A 14,559-nucleotide genomic window follows, 5' to 3' on the forward strand; every position below is an offset into this window, starting at 1 on the left:
CATCATAAAAGCAAGCCAGAAATGAAAGGGTTAACTCCACAGCTCAGCTAGACAGTGAATGAGTTCTGAAGTGCTCTGCTGAAAGCAAATAACTGCTAGATTACCCGGATGATTAACATGAACACTATGACACAACATAAAGGACAAAGGAAAAAGAAGGTAATCGGGTTTTGAATCTTTTACTGTGTTCAAAATCAGAGGCTGCATCCTTCAAAGTCTGCATCAAAGGGCGAATGCATCACAGCATCACAAAACAAGACCATCCCAATTCAGATACGGCCTACAAACGTGTCCTTCTTTCCTTGGGCCGCAAAGGTGAGAAAGAAAGGGTCATTCGCAGCCTAGCCTATCCCAAGGTTCATTGTGTGCTAGTAAATGCTTTTGAGAGATTACACATTTATATCAAATGTGCGATTTATAGATTTATCCTCTTTATTATGTATGCTCGGCTCGGTTAAGGATGCACCTTCTGTGTATTCAGGTTAGTAAGAGGTCATTATCAAATAAAATAAAAAAGGGAAAACTTAAAGAGGGACAAGCTGCATTTTCAAAGCATCTTTTTTAGAAGTGCCGCGATGCATACCACATAGCTTCTCCTCAGGAGAGGAGGATCCTTCAGCCTTACTGAGCTCAACATCCACATGTTCTTCTGAAAACTCCTCTGCGAGAGAATTTTGGTTAAAAAACACAGATAATCTTAGAGTTGTTTGACACAATCAATACTTATAAAGACTTAATTAGGTTCTTTAAAGGCAAGAAATTAAAGTCAAACATCACACACCCTGGACTGTACACTCTTAGTAGAAAAGGTTCTATATCGGCGCTACGTATTTGGAACCCCTAAAAGGTTCTATAGAAGCCTTTTTAAGGGTTCAATCAAAAGACCCCTTTAGGGTGAATGTGAATGATCACAACATTTTAGATACGGGGGTTAGAAAATATATATATTTATCTAATTTTATGTAGTTAATCGAACGAAAAGTTGCATTTCAGTTTTTCTCTTCCAAAAATCTGGTTTGAATAAAAAAAAAAAAATAAAAAAAAAAAATAAGATTAAAATGTAATATTAAGTTGCTACAACAATTCAATTTAACTACAAAAATTAGCAGAATAATGTAATCTATGAATGAGTAATAGCCTAAAGGACGCTTGTAACAAAAATGGTTTTCTTGTCATTATAGAACCTTTTTAGCATAAAAGGCTCTTTGGAGTCGAGTAAAGAACCCAATGAAGGCTTTTTTCTAAGAGTGTACTGTGGTCTTAGTGCAACCTTACATGCAACTGGATCCCTGAACTTAGCTAGGAAAAAAAATAATACAGCAATGTTTGTTTTAAGGACACGTGTAAAGATAAAAAAGACACCGCTAATTTTACTGTCAAATAAAATAAGGACAGAAACAGGTGGCAGCTGAATGTCCTGGCAAACCATAAAAGCAACAACCTGCAGTGTTATAAAGTAACTGCTTTATTCAATTAACAAGAAACAAACATTGTGCAAAAGATTTGAAAGGAATTTAGTCAATATTTTATGTTTTAAAAAACTCAAACAGTATAAATGCTGGATCTTTGAAAAGTGATGTACACTGCATTAATAATAATAATAATGTGTTCAATTTATATAGCGCTTTTCAAGGCACTCAAAGCGCTTTACATTGAAGGGGGGAATCTCCTCAACCACCACCAATGTGCAGCATCCACCTGGATGCACCAGAACAGGATATGGGGATTATTAGGAGGCCATGATGGACAGAGGCTAATGACATTAGACAGGTAACTTTACTGAACTTTACTGTTGGAATCCATTGTGTTTTTGTTCTTGTATACTATTATTGCATTTTTTTTTCTAGAGTATATAATACGCATACATCATGTGGGACAAAATTAGTGAAAAAATTGTTTTGAGCATCCATGACATTCAGAAACATCCTGATGACAACTTACTGTTATCAAAAGTCGATTTGTTTTAAAGGGGTCATGAACTGACAAATCTAATTTTTAACACATAAGAGATCATCATACTATAAGAACATCTTTTAAGTTTCAGAACTGAAAACTTTCTTGTTGGTCCAAAAACAGCTTTTATTGTGTCCCAACCCAGAGAGCGACTCATTGTGTAATGTGCCTATCTAAGGAAAATCTACTTCATCATTGCAACTTTAGCCCCGCCCACTGGTGTGTTAGTGAGATGGCGAGGAGAGAAGAGATACAGAATGGACTACAAATAACATTTCTTTCCAAAAGATCCTAATGCTAGGAATGTGCTTATTTATTATTTACAATATGAATACCTCAGTTGAGCATTATTTATTTGCATTCGATACATTTCACTGTGGATTCTTTAGTAAATCAATTGCAATTTTGGTGAAGGCTTTGCAAACGGACTTTTTACAGACTGTGTTATTCTAATGGCTGATCCGTGATCAGTGATGTCTGATATGTATTGATTCATGTACAGTCAGATGTTCTTTGTCTCTGTGTCAGTAAATCAAAGCAGTGACTAAATGGTTAACGTCACATTATTTCTTAATAATCTGTTATTTAAGCTGTGATTATACATAGAAAGTGATCAACGAACGCTCTCTTTACAATCGCTGGAGCTGTCAAATCAAACAGTGTGAGTTTGTCAATGGCAGAATTCAAGACTCTCACCAAAACTCATATAATAATCAACAAATCTCTTATTTACGTGATGCTTGCACCGTTAGTTATGATTAAAAGCATTCGTTAGTGTGCAGAAATCAAGTTGCAATGACGAGATCGCTGCATTCATGCGCTCAACATGTCTGTGATCGGCTACAATGATCATCACTGCAACATTTCATGCCTCCATCTAATGCCATAGATCTAAATATAATGCTATAATCAACTTTTCATGATTAGTTAACCTTGAGCGATACTTAGTTCATTCATATGCAAAGAAAGCCAATCATAGCACACGCCCCTTAAACTTTTATATCTAAATTATGACAATTTTTGATGTAAAAATCATACTAATATTATATAAGTGCAATGCAGTTCATGACCCCTTTAAATAAATGTGCAATACTATAATTTCCACAACAACGAGAATAACATGATAATGAGTTTTAAAACATCCTTTCTAGAAAATTACCAGTAAAATACCATTCAGCGGTCACGTGTGAACAGGAATTTTCAGAAATACAGGTCAATCATTTGGGCCAATTTTCCTGAATAAGAAAGTTATGGTATTTGTAAAATACGTTTTTTGGATGCTTTTTTTATTTTTATGTACACATGCACCAGACCATTTTTGACCGCCACGTGAGTCTCGTTGGTTTTTCAGCATCTCGCACATGAGTGGTGTGTTTAGACATCTCGAGACTCTCTTTTTTTCTTCTTTTCTGCTGTGGCTCTACAGTTGGATAATATTGTGCGGAATCTTGCGCTTTCAAATGCAAAAATGTTTTGCTGTGCCCCTAATGCCTGTCACTCAAAAGTCAAAAAAATGTTAGCAAATAGTGACACTGAAGCACTTCCCCTCTTCCGGGTGGATGAAAATGGCTCAGCATTTATTTTTCAATGATTGACATCACAAGAGTTTATCGACATTTTGGTGCTAAAGTGTGAATGTTATCTTAACGGTAAAAAGGTTTTGCTTGTGTGAACAACAGATATGATGTATTAATGTCAATTCAGGTTTAGGAGTGTAAAGGCATGTGTTTTACAGGCTACATTCAGACAGTCAGTTTTTTTAGTTCATTTAATTTACTTTACAGGTGTGAGTCTCGAAATGTCCCGTTCACACAGTTCTTACAGTAGCGTCTCGAATACTGTCTGTATGAACGTGCAATGAGAGGCTTCTCTTACCCGTAACCATAACAACAGTGACCAAAGTAATATCAAAACGGAAAAGTCTTATCACTTATGGCACGATAAGACTCCAATTGAGCCGCGAGTTAATCCGTCAAATCTTCATTAACCGACAGCAGCGTTTATATCTGAGTGGAGAGTGGAGCATTTGAGTCGTGCGTAGAACACAAAACTGCAGCTCCCGTGGAGAACAGTGACTGGATCTGAAAACCTCATGTCTAGGTCGATGTAAGTTAACAAAACCATACATAAAAACCTCTAATGTACAGTAGACATGCGAGATTGTGCAGTGTGGGGCGGCTCTTTTGCACAGATGTGATGTAAGACTCTTTGTCCAGTCTGGTTTTGTTCACGCAGCCCATGTTTTCCGAAAATGTGGTTGTGAGTCCTGAAAATCTAGGTGTGATTTCTTTTATAAAACGCTATACTATGAACTATGAACAGAACCGTATTAAGGACTCAAATACAGAACTGACAATCGTATTCTGGTGTGGGGCCATATTTTATGTGTGTGAAACCGGCTAATGCTCAATACTGCGCTTCTAGAGCCACAAAAGTGCTAGTTTTACTATCTCTAACATACTCACTCTCTGCTGTGCCATTGCAGTATGTGCCATTTATTTGTGGAAGATGCTCTGAGTAATGTTTCCTCCTTGTGTGTGCCATTACAGGAAGAGCAAACGGGGAGAAAGTGTGCACTAAAGAAGGCTGTAAACTAGGGAAATATAAGCTACGCACTAAAGAATGCAGGGGGTCGCAGAGGAAAAAAGAGAGAGAGTGTTATGGTCCCATTTAGGGCATGTGAACACATAGAACACAACAGAAGACTCCTTCTGAAGCTGGCACCTTTACAAAAGACTCAGTCAATACCACGACTGTGTTTGTCCTTCCCCTCCTTACACACGCTTGGAGTTCAACAATTGGCAGTGGCTTTAAGCAACTACATTTAGAAAACTCTTTTTTCCCCCAGGGCTATCGTTCAACATCATTCATTTAAAAGGATAGTTCAATTCCTCACACTCATGTCGTTCCAAACTCATAAGACTTTCAGACTTTCTTCGGAACATAAATGAGGATATTTCTGCCCCTCCATTAAAAAGACTATTGAAGATACTTCAAAACATATATAAAGAGATCATAAACGAAATCCATACAAAATGAATGGTCTTCCGAAGAGATATGATTGATTTATAAGATAAACAGATATAATGTAGCCATCAATAGCCGTCATTTCAGTGCCTTGGTTAACTATAGACTTGATAATGTCCGGCTATGAGTAACCCACTTCTAGCTAAAATAACTTGTAGATGTATGATATTCCATCATGTAAGCAAAGTCAACCGTAATTATAAGGTGCCTTGTTTTAGCCTAGACGTCAGGGCTGTGTTAGGAAGGCTATTAGACGTCTTTTAAATGCAAAATAATGCTTGCTGGGCTTTAATTCACATATCAAAATGTGAATTGATGCATGTTCGATTGATGCGTGAAAACCAATGAGGTTTATTTTCACGTTACGGCAGCACATTTGAGCGTCCACAAGAATCAAGAATCAGTGCTTTATGATTGTTTGTTGATCAATGTTTATATGCAGAGCCTAAAATTATCCCTTACCAAGCACCAAATGCAAGTAAAAAACAGAGTTGGCGTGAAAAAAAAAAAATTGAATTCTAAAAATGCAATGTTGTGGGAACATGAACGTTAATGAAAGTGAATGAACACGCTGTACAGTTAACAGGTCAGTGCTGAATCATCATGAAAGTTTCAGCCTTTCCCATGTAAATATTCAAAGCCTTAGAAATACACAAAAGGGGATTTGTGACTCGCACACTGTGTGGAAAGTCTACACAACCAAAGCGCGACCTGAAAGCCAGACAGCGCGTCAAAATGAAAAATGTCTGTCTCAGCAAGTATCCTAGTAGACCTGATCGGTAATGTCTCAAGTGTCTCAACACAACACGCATGATTTGTGCGTGCATTCGGTCTTAAAGTGACAGCGCTTTAATAATCCTGCTACTGTCTGTGTTTTTTATGTTAATCAATCCAAAAAGAACATGAAGACTATGCAGTGTTATTTATTTGATTAGCATACTTTACTATATTTCGGTACCTGAAAACTATTAGACCTGCCTGAAGAGCAGTTTTTTTAATTTTATTTGTATCTTTGTTGTATTGTATTTATTTGTGCTCGTATCTACTGCCTGTAATTGATTGTATCACTGACTGTTTACTTATATATGCCATTACATTTATATTAGTTAAGTTAGTAGTTTTAGTAGTTTATGGTATCAAAATTGGTATCTAGTATCTAAAAATTTTGTGTCATAACTGCCTGTTTTTGTGTCATGGCTGGTAAAAAATTGGCAGGTGTGGCAATTTTAGGCGCTATTTATACGTGAATAAAAACCTAAATAAAAAGCAATTGTGTCTCTTTAGAAGTATGGATATTTATTTTATGATCTCTTCATGAACCGTGAATAGGCTTTCAATGAAAGGACAGATTCCATTAAAAATATCTTAATTTATGTTTCAAAGTAAAATTAACGTCTTATGGGTTTGGAACGACATGAGCGAATAACTAGATCGGATTACGTACACTAGAACGACTGTAGTAATCACATTGAGGTAGGCCAGCTGGGCAATGTTTCATTGGTTTAATTCAGTTACAGATAACTGTTTATACTTTTGGTAGAACAGTGAATGAAGGGATTTCAAACTTGCTCAACGTCAATCGACTGTCTTTACATGCCTTCATTTATTAATTTATACACTGTCTCCTTACATTTTCTGTACCCCGACTGAGAACCAATTTCATTACTGTGTGCCTTTCAAAAAGCCTCAATGGTCTGTACAGAAAAAAACACAAACCCTCACACATACAGAAGAAGGCAGGTTGTGTGAAGGCGTTGAATTAGTACCAGAGAGCATCCCGAGAAGAGCGTGACCCACATGCGTGGATTACAGCACGACGCAGCTGCAAAGCCTGGATTGAGGGCCCAGTCAAGCATAGCCTTGTGGTTTATGTAAAGGAATTAATACACAAGGTTTTATCAAAGAGTTGCAGCCAATGCGGCCACATCCATAATCTGAAACAACTCTAAAATATGTGTAAAGATCATACGCCCTGCGATGCTTTTGATCATTTCATCCCCCTCATTTTATTTGCTCATGACAGGAGGAAACACATGTCAGCGGTCACGCTAATTGATATTCGGTGGGATAACACATCGCCACGCATGTGTCATTAATATAATCTCATTATTTAGTAGGAACATGTGCAAATCTTTCTCTGGTGTATTAAACAGTCCCACACTGTCTGATAAGATCTTCCCCCGTCATGCAGCCAAGATATATTTGATTTGTGGTTGTGCGAGGGTCTGTCATTACATTTGCCCTTGTAATATTTAATAGTGTGCGCTACATATAAATAGATATTACTTATGAATTATATCTTCTTCCTTATTGGCTGTGGAGGAAAGAAAGCGTCTTTAATACAGTCTAAAAACATATTTAGGCTCAACAAATGTTCATTATCTATTTCAGTTCAGAATAACAGCAAATTTTATGTTAAATATTTCTTGTTGTCACCGGCATTAACTCTTTTAAATGTCAAACATAAAATAACACTTAACTTCAACATTAAATCTCCTTATCGATTTCAATGTAAAGCATGCGGGAAACTAAAAAATCCCAAATTTTAAATTTCTAGTTCCCAGTTTAAAAGTACATTTTTACATATTTACAAGAAGAAAAAACTAATATTAACAGAAACTTCAGTTTAAAATACACAAAATACTACATTGATGTAAAGTAAAGTGTATTACTATGTCATCATAACTTATTAAAATAGGTCCCCTGAATTTCTTTTTAGACTCTAGATCATATTCCAAACCAGTATGTCCTTCGAGAACAACAATAACTTGTCCTTCAACTATATTTTAATGTGTCATGATAACATACACACCCTATTCACACTGCAGAGCTTGTTTAATGATTCTGACTAATCAGATAATAAGTGTGTGTGTATTTATTTTGACTGGCTGTGACACAATGGACCTGTTTTCCCACGGAAGCAAGCTCACCTTTCATTGGACAATCCCCTGGTCTCACAAGCCCCACCGCAACTCCATTCTCCTTATGGTTGCCATGGTGGTGATCATTGATGGTCATTCCAGAAAGGGAGGTTGCCATGGTATCGCCAGAGTTGTAGTGAGCTGTGTGGCTATTGGGCGAGGAGCTCATGAAATCGTGCTGCTGGTCCATAGCAAGTCCAAATGCGGATACTTGGGGGTGGGGATGGGGAATAAGGGAGAAGGGATAGAGTAAGAAGGGTATAAAAAGCAGAAAGGGAACAGGGAAGAATAAGTTAGTGGTTGTACGAGGGAAAAGCAGTTAAAAATGCTCTAATTCCTTGCGGCAAAAATGGTTTTCAGTGCTGCAGAAGAAAAAAAAATGGCTCCAAATCCACCGTGCATTAACAGAAACCTCCAAAACAACTCTCAATGAGTCAACAGTGCCGTCCTCCACTAACTTTTCCAAGGACAACATGGGTTGAATCAATAACCAATCGTCAGGATCAGTCCCTTCCGCTGGCTTCACACAGGGCTGTCACAAGCTCAATGTAAACAGAGCCAGAGTGCCGGTGCAAACCTGGATATTTATACTGCCAAACATGCAGGACTAGCTTAAGGTTACCGCCATGAGGCTTAAAATAGTGCAGTCAAGCCAATGTGTCCCCGTGCACCTCCTGCAAGCCTTTCTGTAGCCACTTTATTTAAACCATTGTAACGCACAACATAGCATATAGTGCACTCGGAAAAGTTCTTATTTGCAAGGTAAACAAGTCACGCCTTACATAATGACAATTTAATTAACAATCATATTGTGCAATGATAGAAAACACCCCTTTTGCCACTGACTGAGTGCAATTGTAGTTTCTACACAGACACTCTGGCACCAAAACATTGAGGTGTTAATAATTTACTATAATGACTAATACTGAAAGTCCATCTGATTAGTGATACATATTCAGTTAGCTACCCAGCCCAAATAAGATTATACATGTTGGGTATTTCTCAGCCGTCCTGATGCACAACACAGCGCCCAGCCCTGCAGACATCCTGACAGCTCATTCTGATGTGTACACTTAGTACTTAGAAACAGCATGATTTTTCATTTATATTTTTAGTGCAATAATTGGAACGTAATGACTTCTCAACATGATGATATATATATATATAATGGGTGGATTAGTATAATGTGGAACACCTAAGTTTCAGTGCATTTAGGGGAGGTTTGTTGTTTTTGCTAGATCTCCCAAACTTTGATACACTGTAGCCACATTTACAGTGTTGTGTGTGTGTTGTATTTCGGTCACATTCCGTCATTATGTTGCTATTCACCTATTTATATTTCATTTTATGATATCACATAAAAAACGGTGAATGCAAATGCCAGGATGCACATAAAAAAGGCAAGATTTTCATCTGATAAGAAGACCTGTGCATGAACTATGATGAAAACACTACACAACATAAATCCCTTATATGTGTAACAACTCACTTTACCTTAACAAGTGAGTGATTAATAACTGGACTCAGCGGAATCATTATAATGGGTTGGTTGTAGAAAGTTTAAAGAACTGTAAAAACTATTCCCACCCCAAACAGCCATAACAGCTAACCATTTTACCATGGGTTTGAAGTTAGCATGAATGCAAAGCATCAAATTAAAAGCTACTTTAGGTTGTGCAAGTCAAATAATTGTCATCATCAACACAGTTTAAGATATTTTAGATTTAGTCCGAGGGCTTTCTGTCCTTTGAATGTAAGTGTATGCCCACTTGCTGTCCACGTCCAGAAGGTAATGAAAACATCATCAGAGTAGTCCATATGTGACATCAGTTGGTTAGTTAGACTCTTTTGAAGCGTCCACAATACATTTTGGTCCAAAAATAACAAAAAATACGACTTTATTCAGCATTGTCTTCTCTTCCACGTTTGTTTTCAATCCTCAAATTAAGATTCAAACGGCCGTGAATCAGCAGATTGATTCATGATTCATATCGCCAATGTCACGTGATTTCAGCAGTTTGCCAGTTTGACATGCGATCCGAATCATGATTCATGACCGTTTTAATCTTTATTTGAGGAACACGGAAGAGAATACAATGCTGAATAAAGTCATATTTTTTGTTATTTTTGGACCAAAATGTATTGTGGACGCTTCAAAAGAGTCTAACTAACCAACTGATGTCACATATGGACTACTCTGATGATGTTTTCATTACCTTCTGAACGTGGACAGCAAGTGGGCATACACTTACATTCAAAGGACAGAAAGGCCTCGGACTAAATCTAAAATATCTTAAACTGTGTTCTGATGATGAACGGAGGTCTTACGAGTGTGGAACGACCTTGGGATGAGTCATTAATGAAAGACATTAAGCTAACCCTTTAAAGGAATAATTGAAAATGCTGTCATGATTTATTCGGCCTCAAGTTGTTTCAAACCTGTATGAGTTCATTTATTTAGCTGAGCACAAAAAAAAAAAAAAAAAAAAGATATTTTGAAGAATATGGGGAACTAAACAGTTGATGGGCCCGGGCCCCATTGAATTAGGTCCAGAGATTTCCCTACCATGGAAGTCAATGGAGTCCATCAAATGTTTAAAACCCAAAATTCTTTGAAATATCTTTTTTTTGTGCTCAGCAAAAGAAATAATACATACATTTTTATACATTTTCATAATAAAAAATAAATAAATGTTTCCTTCTATGCTTACTATATCCATAGTTCACAACAAAATCCTGTCTGGATTCTCCATGGCACTTCATTGGGCAGTGGGAAAAATCTCACCTATTTTATGCGCATCTGGCACACAAACTGTCTGGAACAGTGTTTGCACAAGGATTCAGGAAACTTGCTCTATCACCTTTCCTCAAAGCTTTTTGCACACTGGGAATGTGATGACTGCTCAACATCTTCAAGTGGAACAAATTAATTTGACAGTCTAACAAAAGAGACAGTGGGATCCATGAGTCCTTTGCACTTTTCTAATTTAAATATATTATATTTAATTACAAATTAAAATATGATCATCACATTAATTACAGCAACAACAAAAAAAAAATCCATGAATCATGATCATGCCATCCTGCTTAATTTACTTTTTACAAGTTTGTCACATTGATAATGTGAACTTCTGTGTACAAATGTACTTATTTGATTAGCGACAAAGAGTTATTGTTTGTTTCATGACATTAACGCTCCAAATTTAAGATAAATTTTAAATCCCTGATTTTCAATGTGATCTCAAGGCTTTTAGACCCCATGTATATCCAATGACCTTTCCACAGTATGAGCTGAAAGACCTTTTAAACATGTCCCGACACCACTTAGTGTAAAATATATGTGTACCATTAGACCACATGCCTCCAAGGCCAGTTGAAGAGGCTGTCTAACCAGGCACTAAAGTCTGTTGGTTTCTGTGTAGCGGTGCCTTGTTGTGAAAGTCAAAGCATAAAAAACATATTGACTCTCTAGTGTGTGTGTATTCAAGGAACGGGAATGATGAAGTTTGCATGCTCATGGCCCTTCTGCAAACCAACATAAAGAACGGTATCGCAAGGGTGGGTGCGACTAGAGAAAGCGCAAGATCAACATAGATGTTTACACAGCACCTGGGATACTACGCAAAGACATATTCGCCTCAGGGTACACATATAAAACCATCAGATGTGTCAGTAACTGAAAAAGACATTCAGTTTGGATTCCTGTGTTCAAAGGCGAGGTGAGGGTTAACACGGATAGTTGCCTGAACACAAGATCAGATCGCAGTAGTCGTTCCTTCTTTATAGACCTTATTCAGAGCAGCGCCAGGACAGGTATGAAAGCAAGGCTGTGAGGGATTAGACTTACCGTGTTTTCAGAAAGCTGTGTAAAGCTCTCTAATTACTTATCATTTTCCACAGCTAATGTTGTCTGGAGTTATTTGTCTACTGAAACTTCTTGGAAAGATATGGCTGCAGTGTTTCATCAGCGGTCCAATACAAAAACACATTAAATAACAGTACAACCCACTGAAGAGATTTATTTCTATCCCTCACAGCCTCGCTTTTATTCCCATTAAAAATCAAAGATGGTGCTGATGTGAATTTAATCTCTTGCCTTTGGGTTACTAACGGAAAGCATGTGATTAGAGTCAAGAGCTCCATCCCAAATGACATATTATATAGTAGGTATTTGGTTTGAGACTTCCTTCACTCTTGTTAGAGAAATACATTCTTTATATGGTATAAATGAAATTTGGATGTAGGCTACTGCATCCACCATGTTGTCACTGTCATGTGACCTGTAAGTCATCAGTTCTGTCGCCACACTGCCATTGTCACTGCTGTGTTCGAAAATCGTCCGCTATATCCTCATTCAGTGCGCCGAAAATGGCTGCCGCTTTTGGGTTGTTTGTGTTTGCGGTTTTATAAGCTTTTGAAACTTAGCAAACCGGTAGGACTTATCTTGAACTCTGTCATGATAACTAGCATGTATAAACCTTAAAGGGGGGGTGAAATGCTGTTTCGTGCATACTGAGCTTTTTACACTGTTAAAGACTTGGATTCCCATCCTAAACTTAGACAAAGTTTCAAAAACTAATGTTGGACGTTTGATAGAGTATTTCTGGGTCAAAAATACTCCTTCCGGTTTCTCACAAGTTTCGGAGAGTTTTTTTCGAGTATGGCTCGACTTTACGTTAATAAGAGTGGAAGGTTCTTGTATGGGCTGTACGGGCTCTTCTCCCGGTAGGGTGCGCGCGCGCGTGACTAGAGCGAGAGAGAGGAAATGCACGGCCGTAAACACTCTCTCAGGTGCAGATCCAGTCGTCCGTGAACACTCGGACAGTCTGACGTGCAAAACCGTTTTGCTTGCTACTGCTAAGGTCTAGTCGCATACAACAGTCCATAAACCGATTCATGTCCTCATAAACTGAGTAAACAAGCGCAAATGTTGACAGGCCACTAAATACAGTACATACCACAGAGACGGACATCCTGCTGCTGCTGTTTCTCCTGTTCAATTTATTTCTGCCTCAGATTTGATTCTGGATCATATCTGTATTAGATAGCGGAGATCGATAGCGATGGGTTTCTCCACGCTTGAGGACGTCACCGCTTTGTTCGCGATCGTCATTCTTTAGCTCTGCCCACACGATACACCTCCAGGCGCTCGGTTTTTTCCGGAAAGACTCGGTACAGCCCATATTTCTTTTATAAATATGATAAAACTAAAGACTTTTTGGAGATATGAAGCATGCAATACTACTCCATAGGTACTCAAGATTGACATGAGATTGACTGAAACTGAGTGTTTCACCCCCCCTTTAAACAATTCAATAATCAAGTAAAAGGGAATTTATACTAGTATGATACTACACTGTAGCCACATTGGACCAGCAATTTGGAAAAATGATGGAATGGATGGATGGATTCAGCTGCGGGCGCCATTTTCTGACACAGGAATTCATTCGGTGTGAGTGACCATCTCAATGAATCATGGGTATTCTCTAGCTGCTGAACATACATCAGTTGCAGGTGCGTTGTGGGATTGAATGAGTGCACTCGATAACGTCCGCTATGGTTTCGGACACCACTACAAATGGCTGTGCCATCAAATATTGCCCTATTTAAGTGCCCTAGCTAAGTGTTGCAAATGTGCCAAACCTCACAGGAAGTAGTAGGTCATCCAGGTACTTTTTAGCTGCCATTTTATGAACACTGAATTTGAATATACTAATCAGCTCACATACTATTTTTAAACATGCGTACTACTATAGTATAGAAGTAGGATTTTTTGTCTTCTTTGTTTTACTATGAACTTACTATTTTTAAATCACATATACCACGATATTCACACATATCACAATATTCAGTAGTAGTAAATGAAACAATATACAGTAGTAGTAAATGAAATAATATTATGAAATAATATAACACTTTAGTATGGGGAGCACATATTCACCATTAACTATGACTTTTTCCTTAATAAACTTCTAATTTACTGCTTATTAATAGTTAGTAAGGTAGTTTAGTTTAAAGTTTAGTGTAGCATATCATTTTAGGTTTTGGATATAGAATTAAGGGATGTAGAATATGGTCATGCAGAATAAGGCATTAATATGTGCTTTAAACATACTAATAAACACCTAATATAGTAATATGCATGATTATAAGCAATATAGTTGATAGTGAGAATTGGACCCTAAAATAAAGTTCTACCTAGTATGAATTCAAACAGTTTGCTTTAGTGTTGTCACAGTCATCAAATTGCATGTGGATACCGGTAGCTGTTTTGTAATCTTTTTAGTTGTTGCACAAAACTAAAAATATTCTCTGATAATATTGATCATATAAGCAATGTATGTGTGGGCCATCTGTGTATTACATGCACGCAGAAAATGTGCATATCGTGCAGAGTATGCAGTCAAACCAAAATGTATTATGCAAACACCTTCAACATTTTCTCACATTATCACAGTTTATTCGCTATAGTTTAGAAAATGGTAATAAAATATGAGAAGTCCTCAGAGTTAAACTGTGTCAGAATAAAATATGTCAGATAACTTTGATAGAACGGTGTGTAATGGATTACAATCAACTCATCGGCTGTCAGCTGTCACCAAGCAATGCTTCATTTTGTTTAGTCTGTGGTGTAAAAGGTCGCATTAGCAATTCAAGA

At 37.4% G+C, this 14,559-nt stretch overlaps 1 protein-coding gene across 7 annotated transcripts in view; it reads right to left on the reverse strand.

Moving 5' to 3' along the window:
• The window catches only part of mapta (microtubule-associated protein tau a), a 57,342-nt gene that overhangs the window by 32,322 nt on the left and 10,461 nt on the right, over positions 1 to 14,559 (reverse strand). For 5 of the 7 annotated variants that reach the window (XM_067430275.1, XM_067430272.1, XM_067430273.1 and 2 more), the window contains exons 2-3: positions 7,911 to 8,111; positions 584 to 661 (exon numbers count right to left, since the gene is read on the reverse strand). In XM_067430275.1, coding sequence (XP_067286376.1) covers positions 584 to 661; positions 7,911 to 8,091 — 259 coding nt within the window. In that variant the 5' untranslated portion in view covers positions 8,092 to 8,111. The remainder of the gene's footprint in view (positions 1 to 583; positions 662 to 7,910; positions 8,112 to 14,559) is intronic. The other 2 variants (XM_067430274.1, XM_067430271.1) reach the window with 1 other exon arrangement.

The sequence above is a fragment of the Pseudorasbora parva genome, chromosome 21, assembly GCF_024679245.1.
Source record: "Pseudorasbora parva isolate DD20220531a chromosome 21, ASM2467924v1, whole genome shotgun sequence".
Lineage (NCBI taxonomy): Eukaryota > Metazoa > Chordata > Actinopteri > Cypriniformes > Gobionidae > Pseudorasbora > Pseudorasbora parva.